General features: G+C 46.9%; 1 protein-coding gene across 1 annotated transcript; it reads right to left on the bottom strand.

The window, feature by feature from the left end:
* Positions 1-523: 523 nt before the first annotated feature.
* Positions 524-17,791, bottom strand: Laptm4a (lysosomal protein transmembrane 4 alpha). Its single transcript, XM_063232162.1, has 7 exons — positions 17,524-17,791; positions 7,190-7,310; positions 4,191-4,267; positions 3,967-4,089; positions 2,580-2,675; positions 2,002-2,100; positions 524-1,130 (listed from the first exon to the last, which is right to left on the bottom strand). The coding sequence occupies exons 1-7, from the start codon at positions 17,632-17,634 to the stop codon at positions 1,056-1,058; spliced, it is 702 nt and encodes a 233-aa protein (XP_063088232.1). The 5' UTR covers positions 17,635-17,791; the 3' UTR covers positions 524-1,055.
* Positions 17,792-19,026: the final 1,235 nt, after the last annotated feature.

Genomic DNA, 19,026 nt, shown 5'->3' with positions numbered 1-19,026 from the left:
TGAGGCTTAGCACTGTTTTCTCCAATTTCACAAGACCCACAAGAGTCTGGGTGCAATCATGTACCCCACAAACTCTCAGTCGAGGAGAGACAGTCACACATATGATGATGGTCCCACAAGATTCCAGCAAGCTGAAAACCACTGACATCCTCATACAATGTGTTATTCACACATTTACTGCGATGCTGATATAAGACAGTACGCCCTTTGCAGCTCCCTCTCACCACGCTAGAATAAACATCGACCCTTAAGTACTTGATCTACTGTGCCGCCAGCCAGGTAAAAGCACAACGTCATTATACACAGAACATGAAACCTGCTAATACACAGCGTTACTGCCTTACTTGCCCAGCGGTCACACTGAGTGACTGCTCAGAAGCACCTAAACCAGTGTAGGAACGCTATGATGTCCCTGGAGGGGCAAAGAGGGTTTGCTCCCCCCAGCAGAACCTGTTCTCACAGGAACAGAAAAGGTTAGGCTGCAGCCACCAAAACAGGTGAAGTTTAAAAAATGAGAACAGTAAATACTTAAGAGATTTATTAAAGCATCTTATCACAAAGATGGAAACAATACAAATTAGAACATGCAACCATCTTCTTCCACGGTCAAATCAAACTGTTACACATTTTGTTTTCACAGCGGAAAATTTCAGGTCTTATGCCCAACTCACTCATTCTGAATACTGAATTCACTCTTCCTGAAATTATCCAGGTAGCAAATAACTGAAACACAAACCATTATATAGAGAAAGTGCAAAGTTAAAAAAGAAAGTATGTGAAGGACACCCGCCCTCCCCCGCCCACCCCACTCCAGGCATACAGCGGCACTTCGCTCTTGCTTTACCCAGATTGTCTCCAAAAGTATTAAAATGTAATAGACTTAAAAAAAGTTTAATAAATGTCCAAAGAGTTCCTTAGTGTTTGAAAATAAATGCTTAAACCAAAGACAATGTATTTTATATCAAATAAGTATGAGGAGCCCTGTACTGCAGCCTTCTGTAAAATAAACAAGACGAGAAGCTGGTGGAAGGTTTATTGACAAAGGCAGACCGTCTTCAGGCAGGTAGGTAAGGAGGTGGCGGCTCTTTCTCGGGCATCTTCACGGCCATTTCATAGGTTGGCAAGACATACTAAACAAAGAGAGAACAAAACGACTTCAGACAAATCTCTAAACTCTCCCCTGGAGTTTCAGTTTAGGGCTCTCTGTCCTAAAGAGAAGGGCTGAACAAGCTGTGAAACGTTCTGAGTAAAGAAGCCCGAGTAACCTGGACTTGGCACACAGGTGGGGGATCTGTCCCCCATGCCCGGGAGGGAGTGAAGGTGGGGGAGGGAGGGGTGACTGCCGGAGGGCACACAGTCCACCTCCCCACTTTCCCCTTTGTCCACTACCACTGGCAGGTGTCAACGCCAATATCCCTCAGGGGCGCCCTGCGCCACCCAGGACGTCTTCGGTGGGGCCCCAGTGTTCCCTCAGAACGCCTGCAGTTCAGGGGTCTGCCTTCTGGTGGCAGGGGAGTGGTCTGGAGGAAGGTGGCATTCCAACCTAAGTGACTCTAGCTTCTGACAAGCTGGCCTGAGGCCTGGTGTGAGCCACATACACTCTAGGAGGAAGGTAACAAGGCAGTAACTAAAGAGCTAGCAGAGGTGGGGCCCCACAGACGCTCAGCACCCCCGCGCTCACGCCGCTCCAGGCAGAGCAGCCCCCACACAGATCAAGTCGGGGCGCCTGCCCGCCCGCTAAGGCCACACCAGCCTGACAGGCTGCTTTCCATCGTGCTTCCTCCACAAACAAAGCCAGGAGGGCCCGCTGGCGGAGGAGAGACTGGGCGGGGCTTCTGCAGCCTGAGAACCCAGGATTCCAACTGGGAGGCGCCAAGTCCTAGGCATTTAAGACATTTATGCCTCAAACCGCAGGGATAGCAAACTTAGAAGGTCAAGCTATCCATTCTTCCAGAATAATCAATAACAGCGAGCGACTTAATGTATTAAACAGTAGTTAACCTGTGGAGGTGCTTCAAAAGCAGGGTACACAGCAATCTCTGGCACATTTCTATTGCTGATATATTTATAGCAGTTCCAAACACAGTTGATCAGGTAAGCCTAGAAAGATAAAAGCAAAATTTACAAATGCCAGGAATCCAAGAGGCTCTCTAGGTTATGATGCAGATGACCCCCCTCCCCACTAAATCCTCTGTGGAAAAAGGGACCTGGGCAGCACAGGCCGCACCCTTGCCCGGCTGGCTCTCATTTCGACGTCACAAGGGTCCCAGCAAACTGCAGGTGGCATCTCAGTCCGGGCCTGCAGAACACTGCCCCGCTGCAGGGGAAATCCAGGGCTTTTGAACACTGGGAACTACATACATCACAAAACTGTTTTCAAAAACAATACGAAGATGCTCCTTCAACCTCCAACCACGCCCGGGAAACAAAGCAAAGTACAGCCCGGAAGCTCCCTCTCCTGCCGTGCCAGAATGAATACCGAGTCCTCAATCTCCCGAGCCTGCGCGGAGCGAAGGCCGGGAAAAGGCTGCGAAGGACGGTGCCAGTGTCTCAGCCCCAAGGGTCAGTCCTCACCTTACCTTAAAAATGATGAACACCGCAAAGAACACAAGAACGATGAACAGCAGGCAGCTGGAGTCCAGCGACAGGAGGTCGTCCTTGTAGGGGAAGTCGGGCTAGGAGAAACACAGATACACACACGCGCAGTTACACGTCAGCCTCGACACTGCGTTCTCCATCACTCAGACAGCGTTGTGAGAACACAAACAGAAGATACCACAATGACAATATAACAAGGTTTAAGTCAAAGTGCCTCACTGTCACTATACACGCTATCGATCACTTCAGACACACCTGTTCATATACTTAGAATATTCCTAAGAGGATTCTCTGTCTCTTAGGAGATTTTTTCTGTAATTTATCTTAATTCCTACTACTTAACTCCACAAGGGTCTAAACCGAGGTAACTTTCTTTTTCCCATTATTTCCCATCTTCCTGGGCTTTGGCAAGAGATGGTCCCTGGATCAGTGAGAGAGAAGGTACCGGGGCCCTTGGAAGTGATAAAGTTACTTAGTCCTAGGAGGAGAAAACAGTGCTTCTAGAAGACAACTGCTGGCCCAAACTCTTCATCAGAGGGACAGAAAGCCAGGCAAGCCCTCCGGCTTACTAGCTTCTACTGAGAAGGACGGGCTATAGTCATTTAAATGCTGATTCAGTCCTAGCTGTGGGCCAGACGAGCTACGCTCATCAAGAAGGGCATCTGAACAGAAGAACTCAGGATTTACAGATAGTGCCTCCAATTTAAATGGAGTGAGTCAAAAGCAACAACAGGACCTAGAAAGCATTTGGAAATGCTTCTCCACAGCCCTTTTCTTAAAAGGTTCAGTCGTTAGTGGAAATGTAAAACTTAAAATACGTGTCCATAGTGTGATCTGCAAAGAAGTCACAGCCACACCATTCCCCAGGGTAGTGACACGGCAGGCACTGTCACCCGCACGGACGACCACAAAGACAAGCCCAGTCACTCAGTGAGTGTCACACATGATCCCACTCTTAGTACCCTAAAGAGGAAGCGTCGAAACTTCGCTACCCATTTTAGGATCTCTAATATTGGAGCATCTAAATAGTGTGACAGAAGACATTCCGTTTCCTCTTACAGTACTGTTTTCACCTTATCGGTTTGAAGATAGGAGGTAACTTTAGACACTTTAAAAGTAAATGTATGGGACTGGTGTTGCACATCTGTAATCCCAGCACTCAGAAGGCTGAGGCAGGAGATCACTGCAAGTTTGAGGGCAGCCTGGGCTGCAGAATGAATTCAAGGCCAGCCTAAACTGCATAGTAAAACCTTGTCTCAAAAAAATAACTTAACATAAAATGTAAATGAGGAATATTTTAAAAATTGCTAAGACTGACTCAAGATTTTCATTAAGATACTTTTTTTAAAAAAAATGTTTAACACTTACTAATTGATCCAGGTATTCTTTGATTCTTGGCAAGTAAGTGAGAGAACTGATAGCGACCAGGCAACTGAGAACAAAGTCAAAAAGCCGGTAACAGAAGAATGGGATCAGCCAGCCCACTTGATACTGCAGAAGAAAATAATAACCACATTTTAGCAGGCAGGTGAAACCATTAGCTACCACCTGGCAAAGACCAAACTCTGAAAGTTGAACCATGGCATACTTACAGAAATGGCTCCATACACCAGCATTGAGCTGATTATAAACATAAGGACAGAGACAGCAAAAAGAACACAGGCATTATCTATGGAAAAAAAGAAAAACGTTTAATTAAGCCACTTATACAACAAAAAGAACACAGCCCTTTATAACAAAATACAATTTACTTTTTTTTTGTCTTTTTCGGTTTTTGTCGGTACCAGGGATCGAACTCACGACCGCCTGCTTGCAAGGCAGGCGCTTATGCCGCTGAGCTAAATCCCCAGCCCCCACAATTTACTTTAGCTTAGACATTTAAATGTAAATATTTTCAAAACTGTATATAAGAAGATCTAAGACCAAGAAGGAAAAGCCATCAAAGTCCCAGCATTATAATAGAAGTGAATCTTGAAAAGCCCATACAAAGGTCTTTTTTGTTACACTGCTGCAACAGTTCCTATCTAGGATGGGGTAGGACCGCTCTCCGTAGACAGACGGTCCTGTGCCTGCTAGGTCTGCAGACTGAAGGTGTGCAAACACTAATACAGGCCAGTGGGGCGTGTGCTAACACAGGGGCAGTACCTAGCCTGGCCTGGGCAGCCACAAGAATATGAAAGAAATAATACAAGTTAGGTCTCGTGAGATCCACAGGGCTTGACAGGAAGGCAAAGCTAGTGTTCGTTTAAGACAGATGCATTTCACACACACACACACACACACACACACTCAGACGCCACCTCCTGCATGAGAGGAAATGCAAACTCCACCTCCAGTTCTCCACCACTAGCCCACTCACTGTGCCCCTTCACTCCGGCTTCTGTGCTACAGAGGTGTTTGCTTTTCAGCTGAGACGGGGTCTTGCTATGCTCCGGGTTGGGCTCGAACGCCTCCTCTCGCCTCAGCCTTCCAGCAGGTCTGTTTGTTTCTGAACTCTTCCTGACATTGTTCCAACACTTCATTAACCTACCGTCAACTAAATGTCTTCATAAAACATCCAGATAACCTCACACAACATTAAAACACCAAACTTCTTGAGCTTCTGGCCACTAACCTGTAGCTGATTCTGTGGCTCCCGAAAGATACAAAGAAAATACAAGACACTAGTAAGGACGAGCAGAGTAGCTGTGAGGGTTTCCAGCCCTTGGGTACCTGCGTAAGCCATCTCACACTGAGCAGTGCACAGCAGCAGCAGAATCTGGCACTAAATTAACTGCCCTCTATTTTCTCTTAGAAAATACGAAATAGCTAACGTTAATGATTTGAAGGATTTCTCTGCCATAGGATGAATTCAGATACAAACAAAATATGAAATTAAACAATAGTATCAAAATCAAAAGCCGAAATTGTTCCTGAAATAGTCAGCTCTTAAGAATGTCTTACGGATGACTGCATGACTATTTAACATCTGAAATCCTGAAATAATGAATGAGTCAAGTCCGTCCCCTGGAGAAAGAACAGCAAAACGAGGATAACAGAGTCGCAGTTACTAGGGCCTTTTGTCTCCTGGTAGCTTAGGGAGGCTGAAGCAGAAGAATCCCAAGTTTAAACTCAGCCTGGACCTTGTCTTAGGAGGGTGAGGGGGTGTGGATGTAGCTTAGTGTGAAGGCGCCAGGTTCAATGCCAGAAAAAGAAAAATCAAACTGTTAGTTGTTCTTACGCTACTGTAAAGATAGCCACAAAATTATTCCTGGCTCCTGAATACATGAAATTAACCCTGCAAACAATAAATCTGAACACCTAAAGAGACACAACCTTCATACGTGGATCACTTCACGCAAGGCCTGAATGTAATGAAGCTCAGAACATATTAAAATGACTCCAAACAAGACCCTGCAATATTACAACACAACGTGAACTGGGAACATCTCTCAGAAGCGAAACAAAAAATTATGTAGAAGTCTGCACTGAAAGTCTGCGGCATAATCATATTCAAATGTTAAGTTGTCATATAATTTACAATGAAAACAGTCTCAACTGGGAATTTTATCTACACATTTCTTTTCTTCCAATCAAATTTCATTGGTACGTTTTGGGGGGCTGGGGGGCAAACAGGAATGGAACTCAGGACCTTGCGCTTGCCTGGCAGGCGCTTCTGCCGCTGAGCTACACCGGTGCCTGTCGGTGCACTTTAGAGACACGAAATGACCACGCTCACCAGCATCCACACCGGCACGGGTCTGACCTGCCTTCTCCCCCAATCATGCAAGCTTCATTTCCATGGTTTTCTTTTCTCTCGTTTTTTCATTTTCCCTTTTTTCCTTTCCGCCCCTCTGCTCTCCTGCTCCCCTTCCTACTTCCTTCCTGATACCCAATACCTATTATACATTATTATACATTTTTTGGCCCTCATGTACACATCATAGAAACAACGCGGTATTTACATGTGTGCGCCCCACTTACTTCACTGAGAGTAAATGGTCGTGAGTGCACATCTATTCTAACCAGACAGAGGAATGAAAAGCCCTCAAAGAACGATTTCTATGCACACTGGAGGGGGGGGGCGGCTACCTGTAATCCCGGTGCCCAGCCTCTCTCTCCATGTAAACAGTGGAACTGCCTGTAGAACTGTGGACAAATGTCTCACCCTAGCCACACAGCCCGCTGGCCCTTGGAGCTCTCACGTATGCAGTTCAGGCTGGTCTCGAACTTGCAACGATCCTCCTGCCTCGGCCTCCCGTGCTGGGATGACTGGCGTGTGCCATCATGCCTGGCTGCACTTCATCTTTATTTGCCCTTTCCCTTGTGACCCCAGCCTGATCTGACAGTGTCAAGGCACTAATCAGAGTCCTAAAAGCCTGCCAGTCAGTCCATTCCCACTTCTGGCTAGAAATCTGTTAGAGTAACCCTGCTGAGTATGTCTGAAAAAGCCATCAAAATACAAGTAGCTGAGGCTGCATTTAACTCTTGTTATCTTTATCAGGCAAATTACTTAACACTCTGAAGTATAATTCGAGCAGAACGCCATCAACATAAAATCGCTTCGCATACAGCCATCAAATCGGTGAGGTGCAGTTTCAGCTGGACCTACCGGCCATTCTCTCCGATGAGTAGTAGTTGCCAATGACTTCATACTGGATGTTGACAGGCGGCACGGAGTTGGGGTGAGTCACCTGCACCGTCAGCAAGATCGCCATCAAGAGGTTGACCACCTGCAGGGGGACACATTGTCAATCACACTGGTTACGACCAGGAAATCACCCCACAACATCTCTAGATGTGTCCTTGTGCTTAATATTATTTTACCTGAAGTAACACAAACATAAAATAGCAAACAACCTGTGAGGTCAAAAATTACCATCCCGGGGACACTTTAAGAAAATTAAGACTAAGGAGTCACCAAACCTTCCTGTTCAGTGGCATGTACTTACTATATGACCATCTCAGAGTCTCTGAGTCTTACCTCATTTAGGAGTCTACAAGCACACATCAGTGAATACCAGAACAGACAACTTCTGATTTCCTCTAGAGCTAGATTCAGACACTGAAAAGACTTTCCAAGTTCTGACATATCACTTAACTCCCTTCCTAAACAAGCACTCCTCGGACACCCAACGGCAGCTTCCAAGTCAGTCCTTTTCTAGACTTTTCGAGACTGAACACTCAGGCCCTTAAACCTTCCCCCACCAGCCTGTCACCAGCCTTCGCCAGTGCTCCTCCTTATACGCGCTCCAGTATGATGGGCTCTGGAAAATGCCAGTCGCAGCACAACAGGACCTCAGCTTCCCCGTGCTGGCTAACAAGTCAACCCAAGCCAGAACTGCACTGGCTTTATACAATTTTTGAATGTCGTGTAACAGGAACTCTAACGTAGCTTTTTTCACTCTCAAGCCTGCTAAGCTACCACCTGTAACCTGGTTCAGAGACCCGAGCACAGGCCTTATACATATTTTTAACCATTTCACCTTATTACATTCTTGCTCCTAAGATTTTCCAGCCCTGGACTTTAACAATATTCTGCGGGTTTTCATTGTCTCCCTTTCCCTGCTCCCGCTCCTAGCCCTCAGTCTCCTGCATTTAAAAGTATGATCAGCATGCAATCATCAGTCTCTCTACCTAGGTCACTGCCTAAACAAAGCTACCAGAAGCTGGCCCCTCCCACTCACCAGCAATCTCTGAATAAACTGATCCCGTCCAGAACATCGAGAGACCCCTAATCATCTTGCTAAAGTTCTTTCAGAGTAAGGAGTGGACATCCCTGGTCCAGCACAGCAGTAAACACCACTGAAAGGGCAAAGTGACCATACCTACAGTATCAGGGAACCCCAGTCTCCCTGGGGCGGCAGTCACAAACAGTCCTGTCAGTGACTCAGTACAGAAGCGCCCACAGGACTGGAGTCGGCCTTCCTTATCTAAGGTTCATGGAAGCTGCTCTTTCTCCTTTGTAAAAATAGGAATATTTGATATCTTCAAGGAATATGAATCCCCTACCAAACATATTTTAAACTAATTGTACTCTGATTTCTCTTTTTGACCCAGAATAATAAAGAAAATACAAAAAAACGCATTTCTTTTCACCAGTTCAAGTATATTCTTTGGACAAGCAGACCAAGTTTCATGTTTAGGTTAGGTAATCTGAACTCTAAACAATGTCACAATACCAAAAACCAACCAGTACTTACTGAGATACACTCAATTCCAAGTATGTTTACACACGTAACTTCACTTCCCCCAGCGCCCTGTCAAGTAAATACCACTAAAGCCCATTAACACATGTGCAAACTACAATTCCCTACAGCCAATTCCTAACCAGTTTTTACAGAGATACACAGTCGGGGACAGGATCCGACTGGACTAACCCGCAGCAAAGACACCCCTTTATGGCATTCACCCCACTGTGCGGCCCTCCACGTGGACAAGCGCAGTGCATTCTAGGAATTCATTGTGATCTGTAACAAGCCAGTGATGCCATGTGATCACGCACGTTTGTCAAATCACTCATGTGACTTTAAAATTTGCTGAATGCACCAGAGAACTTTATTAGTGACTTATAATCTGCATGTAATTTTCTATTTGAGTTTGCTATTCAGAATCATTTTTAGTTTCATGGCAACTGACAGCCCTAATAGTTCCATTAATTTTTTTCTTTTTTCTTTTTTTTTTTTTTTGTCTTTTTCCTTTTTATCAGTACCAGGGATCGAACTCATGACTGCCTGCTTGCAAGGCAGGTGCTTATGCCACTGAGCTAAATCCCCAGCCCCTAGTTCCGTTAATTTGAAACTAATGGTCTTAGTGTATAAAAGGAAAAATGGTGTTTGCCTTTGGTAAATGTTTAAAAACAATTCATTAAAGTTAAATGAATTTGTTAAATTCAACTGACAGAAGAACCAGGCTTCAAATCTGGTTTCTAAAATAAGAAGCTTCTCAGAACTGTGTGGTTAAGCCCAACCGCTCCTAACAGCCTTCTGACTGAGGCCTTTCCAGAAGAAACTTAGGGCTTTAGGCTCTGTCCACAGTGTGTCTCAAAGGCGACCTGTCTCCCCTGCTGTGGGGACAGTCTTCTTATCAGTTGTCTGTCTGGTGTCACCACAGCATCGCAGCCGTGTTGAAGCTGTGCAGTGACGCCTCCAGCTTTGTCCATTTTGCTCTAAAGATCAGTCTGTGTTTGCACCCTATTGTAGCCCCACTGAAATTTGAGGATTTCTTTCGGTGAGTGAAGCCTGACACTGGTATTTTAGTAGGTGGCACTGTATCTGCCCAAGGCGGAGGGCAGTGCAGCCGGCCTAACAAGACTAGTCCTTCCGGTAGAGAAACGCTCCGCTCGCTACCTTTCCATTTACTTGTGTCCTCTTCAATTTATCTCAACACTTCGCGGTTCTCACTGCAGAGGCATTCTCATCTCCCAGATAAACCTCTCCCCTGCTTGTTTTTGTGGCTACTGCAAATGGGACCGCTTTCTTAGTTAATCCAGACAGTTCACTACTGGCATGAAAAACACTGCTTTGTAAGTTGCTTTCATTTCCTGAAACTGAAGTAAGAGTTTGCTCACAGTCTTGGGGACTTTCAACATATTCCACTGTGTCACCTGCAAACAGAGACGATCTCACTTCCTCCTCTGCCCTTTGGGGTAAGCATTTTCCTTTCCTAGCTGCTCTGGCTAAACTTCCAAAACTACACTGAACAGAACTGGTGAAAAGCATCTTTTATCTGGCTCCAATCTTGGTCAAAAGCTTTTGAAAAAGCTTTCAATGCTGCTGTTTCCATGCAGTGGGATGCGGGTTTGGCTCTAAGCACTGAGGTACTTTCTTCATGTTCCGAATCTGTCAGGTCTCATCATGGAGGGGTGCTGAAGCTTATCAAATACTTTTTCTGCATCTACTGAAAGTCACACAACTCTGTCCTTTATACTGTCAATTTATCACTTATTGGTTTGCATATGTTGATTCTTCAGATGAACCCTGTCTGATCATCAATCATCTTTTTAGTGTAGGGCTGAATTCAGTTTGCTAGTGTTTTGTTGAGGATTTCCACAGCTGTGCTGCACAGGAATATTGACTGAATTATAGTTTGTTTGTTCTATTGTGGTCAGAAAAGTTACTTGATATACAATTTCAGTATTTGTGACCCACCTTTTAACTCTGTCCCGAACAGTGGGCAGCTCATTGTTCTTTGGGTTCCCTATAGCACCCTAATCCAACCAATAAAACAGAAGTTTATTTCATGGTATTATAGTAAGGGTTTCATAGGCAGAGAACACTCATAAGAAAATCAGTCTAAAACATTAAGTTGAAGAACTATAATACCGCCCGGTGTGGTGGGACACGCCTGTAATCCCAGCACTCGGGAGGCTGAGGCTGGAAGATCACTCACTGCAAGTTCGAGGCCAGCCTGAATTGCCAGTGAGAACCTGTCTCAAAAAGAAACAATCGGCTAGAGGTGGGCAAGTAGGGAGGAGAAACTCCTGGAAAGAGGAGCCTAAAGGCTAAAGGGACGTGAGGAAGCTGCTCTCCAAGCCCAGAAAGAATGCCAGGTTCTCAGCACTGGGCTGCAGCAGCAAAGACCAAAGAGCGCAGTGGTACTGCAGGCTTCCAGGCAGCCTGGGAACCACGCAAGCACCAACCTCTAAGGACTCAGCCAGGCCTGGGGACCTGGGAGCTGCAGGAGATTCTAGACACTGAAAGAAATTCAGCTCCATCTGTTTCTAATCTCATTTACACTGCAGTTTAGAAATAACAACTCTGCTTCGAATGGGCTCTGGGCACCAGACAGTTCCTCCAAAGTCCATACAGGAGGCCCCACCACAGCCGCGGCCATGCGGCTGTCCTTGATTGGAGCTAACTGTGCACCACTTCAAAGGGCCACTCCCTCCGGTGCCTCCCTGACAAGGGCTTCTGGGGTTGGGTTCTCTTCTCACAAGCTGCTCCCACCCTCCTGCCCCGAGAAACACATCACATCGGGCTAATCACCTTATTCTCTTTCCTACTGTGTCCACTGGACTCTCAAGTTTCACAGAGGGCTAGACCCAAACTGCCCATGTCCAAAATGACTCCCCAAACTCCCAAGTCCCTCAAAGCCAACCGAGGGGGAGTCTGGGAAGAAATAAAAAACAACACGGCCAACATGACCTGAAAGGGTAACAGGAGGGGTAACAAAGCAGATCAGTAAGGTGCCTGGTGAATTCAAAGATTCAAGTAAGCAGCTAATGATCCAAATAAAATGAACCATCAGCAAGTCTACACACCAGCAGGCTCAAGCAAGTGGTGTAGAACACGAAGCCCAGCCCAGGAAAGGGCGAAAAGGCTGGAAGAGTGACCACCACTCAGGACCCAGCAGAGGAAGCGTCTACAGCTCGAGCGGGGTGGGCAATAAACGAGAAGGCGTGAGACTGGACCGGCTGATGCTAAATAATGCCAGCAGGCCTAACCTAAGGGTAACTGGAACTAGTGAGACGTCACAAGACAACACAATGGCACAAAAAAACCTGTTCAATGAAAAAGCACAGAACTTTGCAAATAAAGCAAGGAGTTTAAAATACAGGTAAGGCTTATATAGCCAGGAGGAGAAACAGTCCACAATATATCACAGTCAAAGCACTAGAAATCTCACAAGGAGAGACTTAAAAGCTAGAAAAAGGCAACAAACTCTTCTAAAGGAAAAGCCATAAAGATCCCAGCAGACTTCCCAGCTCAGGCCCAGGTGAACCGGAGACCTTGGGGGAAGGCTCAACACCAGGACTCCCCAGGCCCCGTGGGCCTGGTGGTACAGGTGGATCCACTGACTTTCTCCTGTCTCCGAATAAAGTCTACACGTGGACTGACCACTTAGTTGCTTGGATATGAGTAACTGCCCAAAATATCAACTTTAAACTACTCATACTAATTAAAAATCAACAATAGTCAACATTTTATTGAAAGGAAGTTATAGTCATGCAAAATTTTAACATGGAAATATTACATGTACCACCCCGCTGCTGGTGTGTATAATACACACTTACGACTGCTGCACCACCAATCAGCTGTTAGTATTTCACACCATTTAACATTTTCCTTCTGAAACTACTGTAATTAATGACATCTGGTCTGCTAAATCAGTGCTGCCCCTTGCATTACTGCAATTAAATCAAAGACTCCCAGAGAAGAGATGCAAGTCACCAAAGGGACAGTCATGTATGCATCATGGGTGCAGCTAGGAGGAACAATTGAGTTCAAATCAGAGCCACCTGGCACTAAGACAGGGATCATGATGCTGTCACGACTGCGTTAATTAAACAAAAAGCAATCGCAGTGTGTGGGAGGAGACAGAACCAGCTCAAACTCAAGGCCAGTCTGGGTTACACAGTGAGTTCAAGGCCAGCCTGAATTATGGAGACTCTGTCTCAGATGGAAGAGAAGGGGAGGGGAGGGGAGGGGAGGGGAGGGGAGGGGAGGGGAGGGGAGGGGAGGGGAGGGGAGGGGAGGGGAGGGGAGGGGAGGGGAGGGGAGAGGAGAGGAGAGGAGAGGAGAGGAGAGGAGAGGAGAGGAGAGGAGAGGAGAGGAGAGGAGAGGAGAGGAGAGGAGAGGAGAGGAGGTGTACTCTCACCATCTTTCCTGGAAGCTACCATTACCCAGATTGCAAAATAAGACAAGTATCCAACCAAAAAATAAAATTACAGGCCAGTCTCTCTAATGAATGCAGATGCAGAAATCAACAAAATAGTAGCTAACAGAATGTAGCAAATCATCAAAATGATCATATATCTAATAAGACTCTTTCCAGCAAGAATGGATGAACATATGCAAAGCAGCCGGGGATGGTGGTACACACCTGTAATCTCAGCACTGGGGAGGCTGAGGCAGGTCTGCAGTGACTTCCAGGCCAGCCTGGGCTACATAAGCAAGTTCAAGGCCAGCCTGAACTATACACATTGTGACCCTGTCTCAAAAACAAACAAAATTATGCAAATCAATAAATGTAATATACATAAATAGAAGCACAGATAAAAATCATTTGCATCAACTGATGAAGAAAAAGCCTTTGACAAAATCCAACATATATTCTAAAATTAGTAACTAAATTTAGTAATGTGACGAGATACAAAGTCAGCACCCAAAAATCAGCACTATTCCTGTGTATTAGTAATGAACTCACTGAGAAAGAAAACTGAAAAAGATACCATTCATAATAGCACCACGAAAAATTAAACACTTAGGAATTAACTTAACCAAGAAAGGGAAAGACCTGTGCAACAAAAATCACATCATTCTGAAGAGAGACCAAAGAGGACATGACAAAATGGAAAGACACCCCATAATCTTGGATGGTCAACAAGGCTATACTCCCAAAACTGGTATATAGACTGAATGCAATCCCATTCAAGATACCAACAGCATTCCCCAGAAATTACAGAAAACCAAGCTAACATTCCTATGCAACTACAGGAGCCTAGAACAGCAAAAGCAATCCTGGTGACAAAGCAAAACAAGAGGCATCACATCCCTCTCAAATCTCTCTGACAGCATGGTAAACCGGTGGGGTAGCACCCGTCTGTAATCCCGGCACTCAAAAGGCTGAGGTAAGAGAATCACCATGAGTTTGAGGCCAATCAGGGCTACACAAGTGAGTTCAAGACCAGCCTGCACCACATAGAGTCCACCTGACTCCAGAAAGAATGGCTGCCATCCAGACAGGAAAGAAGGTACACGCACATAATTCTTTCCATGGCTTGGGAGGATGGAGGTAGCAGGATCACCAAGTTCAAGCCCAGCCTGGGCTGCACAGTGAGTTCAAGACTAGCCTGATAGTGACGCCTTGTTTCAAAACAAAACAAAATGAAAGAAAGAAAAAGAAAAGGAAATGAAAGAATAAACGCTGACAAGGTTGTGGGTGTGGGAGGAGAGGAACTCTACATTGTTGGTGGGCAGGCAAAGTAGTACAACCACTGTGGAGATCCGTACGGAGAGTCTTCAAAAAGGTAAAAATAGAAACTTCGTTTAATCCAGGTATTCCTCTTCTAAGTATTGTCCCGAAAGTTAAACGTGTATTCCAGTGACACATGCACACTCACGTGTATGGCAACACAATCCACAATAGCTGAGTCTTGGAAACGGCCTGTCTCCATAAAGATGAATGGATGGAGAGAACGTGGTATTTATATATGCACAATGGAATACTACTCTGCCATAAGGAAGGACCAACTTTAGGCACATGGAGGTAAATGGATGCACTGAGGCCATAATATTACAGGAACTAAATCAGAAAACAAGTTTAAATATTGCATGGTTTCTCTAATATGACAGGCCTCAAAGAGCAAAATAAAAGATAAAGATAATACGAAACAGTCCTTTCGAAGGAAAAGAGGGAACAAGAGATGGAGAGAGGGGAGAGAAAGTGGATGGGAAAAAAAGATCTGAGAGAAAAACAAAGGTGATTTTGCAAATGGAAAGGGCTCCAAGAGACATAAGGAACAGCGACAGGCTGGGTAGGGGACAAAAGAACTGAAGTGTGTTATGTACATGTACCAACCCCTCGGATAAGGGTCCTGTACTCACTGTCTGGATGGCAGCCATTCTTTCTGGAGTCAGTCAGCTGCAAACACGTAATATTAAAAAAAAACCTATTTTTAGAATATATAGTATATACACACACATATGTATATATATGCATTTTGTTGTTTACAACTATGTGCAGTTACCCTGAGTTATTTCTGTTTGGGAAAAACGATTCATTCCACGAATGTCTACTGAATACTTCAGATGCTTCAAGAAGTCATCTGCTATACACATTTCTTTTCCTGGCGAGGCTGGGGACTGAACCCAGCGCCTCCTGCAGGCTGGGTAAAGGCTCCACGGCTGAGGCACATTCCTAGCCCTGGAGCATCTTACAAGAGCAAGGTGAGATAATCCTACACAGGAGGTGAGAAAAAGCAGCTCCAGCTGAGCAGGGAAACCAGGCCGTCAGGAGGTAAGGCGAGCTTTACCCCTTACCATTAACCTTACCTACAATTTGTAGAATATCAGTAGTTGTTGAAGTTGGGTGAGGAATACACAGGAGATTTTTATACTTCTTCTTTACCTTCTTGAAGTCTGACACTTTCCTTAGTAAAGTTTTTAAAAACAGAAAAGCGCATTTCACAAGGAGAGCACAAAAAGGCTTTCTGGAACTTTAAGCTCTGCTTACATAAAGGAGCTGACACAGAAAGGAACAATGCTGAGGAATCTGCATTCACTTCTCTCCTAGTTAAAAACAGATTGTTCATGGTTGAGAAACTCGTGAAAAACTAACACAAATGTGGACTCTATGTTCACAATCTAGCAGTACTGTAATGTACCATAAAGATACTTCAGCCTGCTTTAAAAATAGAGTAATGTTCAATTCTCAGTAACACTTGATTCGATACCTCATAAAAAACTTATTTTTAAAAATCTGGCTTCCGTTTTTGTTGTGTTTTAAAGACAGTGTCTCCCTATGTAGTTCCAGCTGGCCTTTGAACTCAGGGCGATCCTCCTGCCTCGGCCTCTAAGTGCTGAGATCATAGGCGTATGCCACCATGCCACAGTTCAAATTCTCTCTTAAGAAAATTTAGGAATGCAAGTTTAAATCTTGAAATTTTTGAAGCCAGGCCCCCTTCTTTCAAATCTAAAATGTCTTCCTCGGTGCTTGTAGTTCCCGCTCTGCCCTGCCTTTGCTCTTCCTTTTAGAAATTAAGCCCACAGCATCCAAAAGCTGCCTGCAGAGTGGGAACACAGCCAGCCACACCGGGCGGCAGAAACAGGGATGCGGGCTATTTTCCTCCCGAGGACTCACCAGCCCTTTGTTCTGTGAATCGCGAGAAGGATCTGAGAAAGGAAACTGAAGTTTGCAGACCAGAGTCCCAGCCAATGGACTCGGTGTTCTGGGCTCGGCAGGAGAGCGCGCCTTCTGAGGACGTGGGCGTGGGGCTGAGTTAAGAGGCTGGCGGGTCCTAAAGATCTGAATTTTTCATTTAGAGGAACGGGAGGCAGGACCCAGGTCAAACAAAAGAAGTTCAAGACCCACACGCTCAGAGAAACTGCGAATAAAAGGATGTCAGCACTACAACGCAGCTGTCCTTAAGTATTTGATGTTCAGTATTACGGGGCGGTAAAACACAGAACAGAGTCTTCTAAACGAAAAACAAGATACACAGCAATACCTTACTGAATATACAAGTGTAAAAAAATATTGTTAATTCAGCGCGCGCAAGCGCACGGAGACATCCAGGTTCTGTCGTCGCTTTAAAATAGACCGAAAACGCGGAGACGATCTCCGCCTGCTGTCTGTCCGTCTGTCTGTCTGTCCAAACGCTCCTGGGTGTGGGCCGCGCGGTCCCGCCGACCCCACCCCTCCCGGGCCTGATGCAGAGCGGCCGAGGGGCGCCGCGCGGAGCCCTGAGTCCCGGTGAGGTCACAGTCGCCCACAGCGCCTGGAACAGCGTCCCGGGTTTCGAAAGCGCGGACAAACCCACTTGCGTGTGAACGCGGCTGGAAATCAGAGCGCGCTCCCGGCCCCAGAATGCGGGCGCCCGCAGCGCCGCCAGCGCCGGCCGGAAGCGGCTGCGGGGGGAGCAGGCTCCGGGCACGGCCCCGCATCGCCGCCACGCAGGCTCGGCCGCCCGCCCGCCTCGCACTCGGACGCCTCAGCAGACAAGCCCGGGGATCCCCGCGACGAGCGCGGAGACCAGGCCGCGCGGGCTTCCTCCTCCCTTTCAGGAAAAACGCAGTGCAAGGCCTACTCAGACCCGCTCCTAACAGTGTCCCAGGGAACGGTCTCGCGGGAGCCCTGGACCGGGAAAGTCCTTCACCTCTCCCGCGAACGGCCCCAAAACCCCCGAACCGCGCGATCCCAGCAACTCCCCGCCGCCCCCACCCGGCCCCGCCGGCCTGGCGCCCGCGCATGCGCTGCCCGCCCGCGGGGCCCGCGCCGCCTCACCATGTACCAGGTCCCCAGGATGATCGTCCCGGTGCGGACATGGCAACAGCCGCAGCACCGGGTGCTGTAGAACCGCTCGCTGCGGCTCCGCTTGAAAGTCATGGACACCATCGGGAATCTCGCAGGCCCAATCTTGGCCAGGCCCTTGACAAAAGCTTTCCTCAGCAGTTAGACCCAGACGGCTCGGTCGCAGCCTCCAACTCTGGACGACGCGTCTTCAAACCCGCCTCCTGCCCGGGACTCGGCCAGCTCCTTTGCGCCTGCGCACTGAACGCCAAGGAAGGCTATCGCGTGACCCCGCCTATTCCTTCGTCATCCAAATTCCACCGTATATAGACCAATGGGGAGCGGGAACTGGATAGGCTCAACCGCTGATTGGAGAAGTCTGGAGATTGACAGTACCTAATGGCCAATCAGAAGTACAAGTCGTCTCCGCGTTGTTCGGGAGTGAAGGGCGGGCTCCTAGGGATAGTGTTTGGGTCGAGGGCAACCAGCTACAGTTTACTGTGCCTCAGGGGAGGCCAGTAAGAGAGAGGCATTTAATAGAAGAAGGGAGAAACGAGATGGAGTGGATGGCACAGAGCGGCACGAAGGGGTAGTCGGAGGGTTGTCTTTGCCACGCTGTCTTTGTCACGGGACTCGGCTGGTCATATGACGCTCACGCGCAGCTGTATTGTCGAGCTGGCGGCGACCGCGGGAAGGGGCGTGGCCAAACAGCCCAGCTCAATCCTGCGGGCCCAGACGAGATCTGGGCTCCCCGCTGGGAGAGGGACGTCTTCCGCCCTCCCTCTTAAGATCTCCTAGGTTGGAGCAAAGAAATACCATCCAACCCTGCCAGAGGGCAGGGGATGAAAAAAAGAGAAAGCAAGCTAAAGTAGAAGAGTTGCTTAGCTGCAGGGTTTTTCCATACAGTGAAATGCGTTTGGAGGGAAAACTGTAAAACGTTGAAACGCCTCAAGATTACTGGGTGTCTTTGGAGAGAAACCAGCCGGAGAATGCCACACCCCCCTATACTGCTTTCTTGGGCCTGCTCCCTTTTGCTTGTCTTGGGTGCTCCGTAGCTCTCCGTAAGTCTTGTTCTTCAGACTTAGTATCTAATCTTACTCTTGCTTGGTAAAACGCCCTTTGCATCAATTTGTACATCTATTTCTAATCCCGATTTAACAGCATAGGTGAATGCTTTAACTCTTCTTGGAGCCAGTTCTAATGTCGCCGTGGAGCCCTCGTTAATTTGACGTGTTCATTTTGTATTTGTTCTGAGACCTGTGACTTTACCTTGAAAAATGTAATCAGAGTCCGGGCGTGCTGGCGCATGCCTATAAACCCATCACACAGGAGGCTGAGGCAGGAGGATTGTTGCAGGTTCCAGATAAGCGTGTGCTACAAACTGAGCGAAGAGCCAGCCTGAACTGCATAGCGAGACCCTGTCTCAAAGAGACCCCCCCCCAAATGTACATATATTGCACTGGCATAGTCAAGTAAACACCAAATAGTGAATATTTC

The sequence above is a fragment of the Cavia porcellus genome, unplaced genomic scaffold, assembly GCF_034190915.1.
Source record: "Cavia porcellus strain 051 isolate PalLab524CR breed Dunkin Hartley unplaced genomic scaffold, mCavPor4.1 scaffold_1, whole genome shotgun sequence".
NCBI classification, from domain to species: Eukaryota; Metazoa; Chordata; class Mammalia; order Rodentia; family Caviidae; genus Cavia; species Cavia porcellus.
The sequence above is the reverse complement of the archived record's forward strand: the minus strand, read 5'-3'. Positions and strand labels throughout refer to the sequence as shown.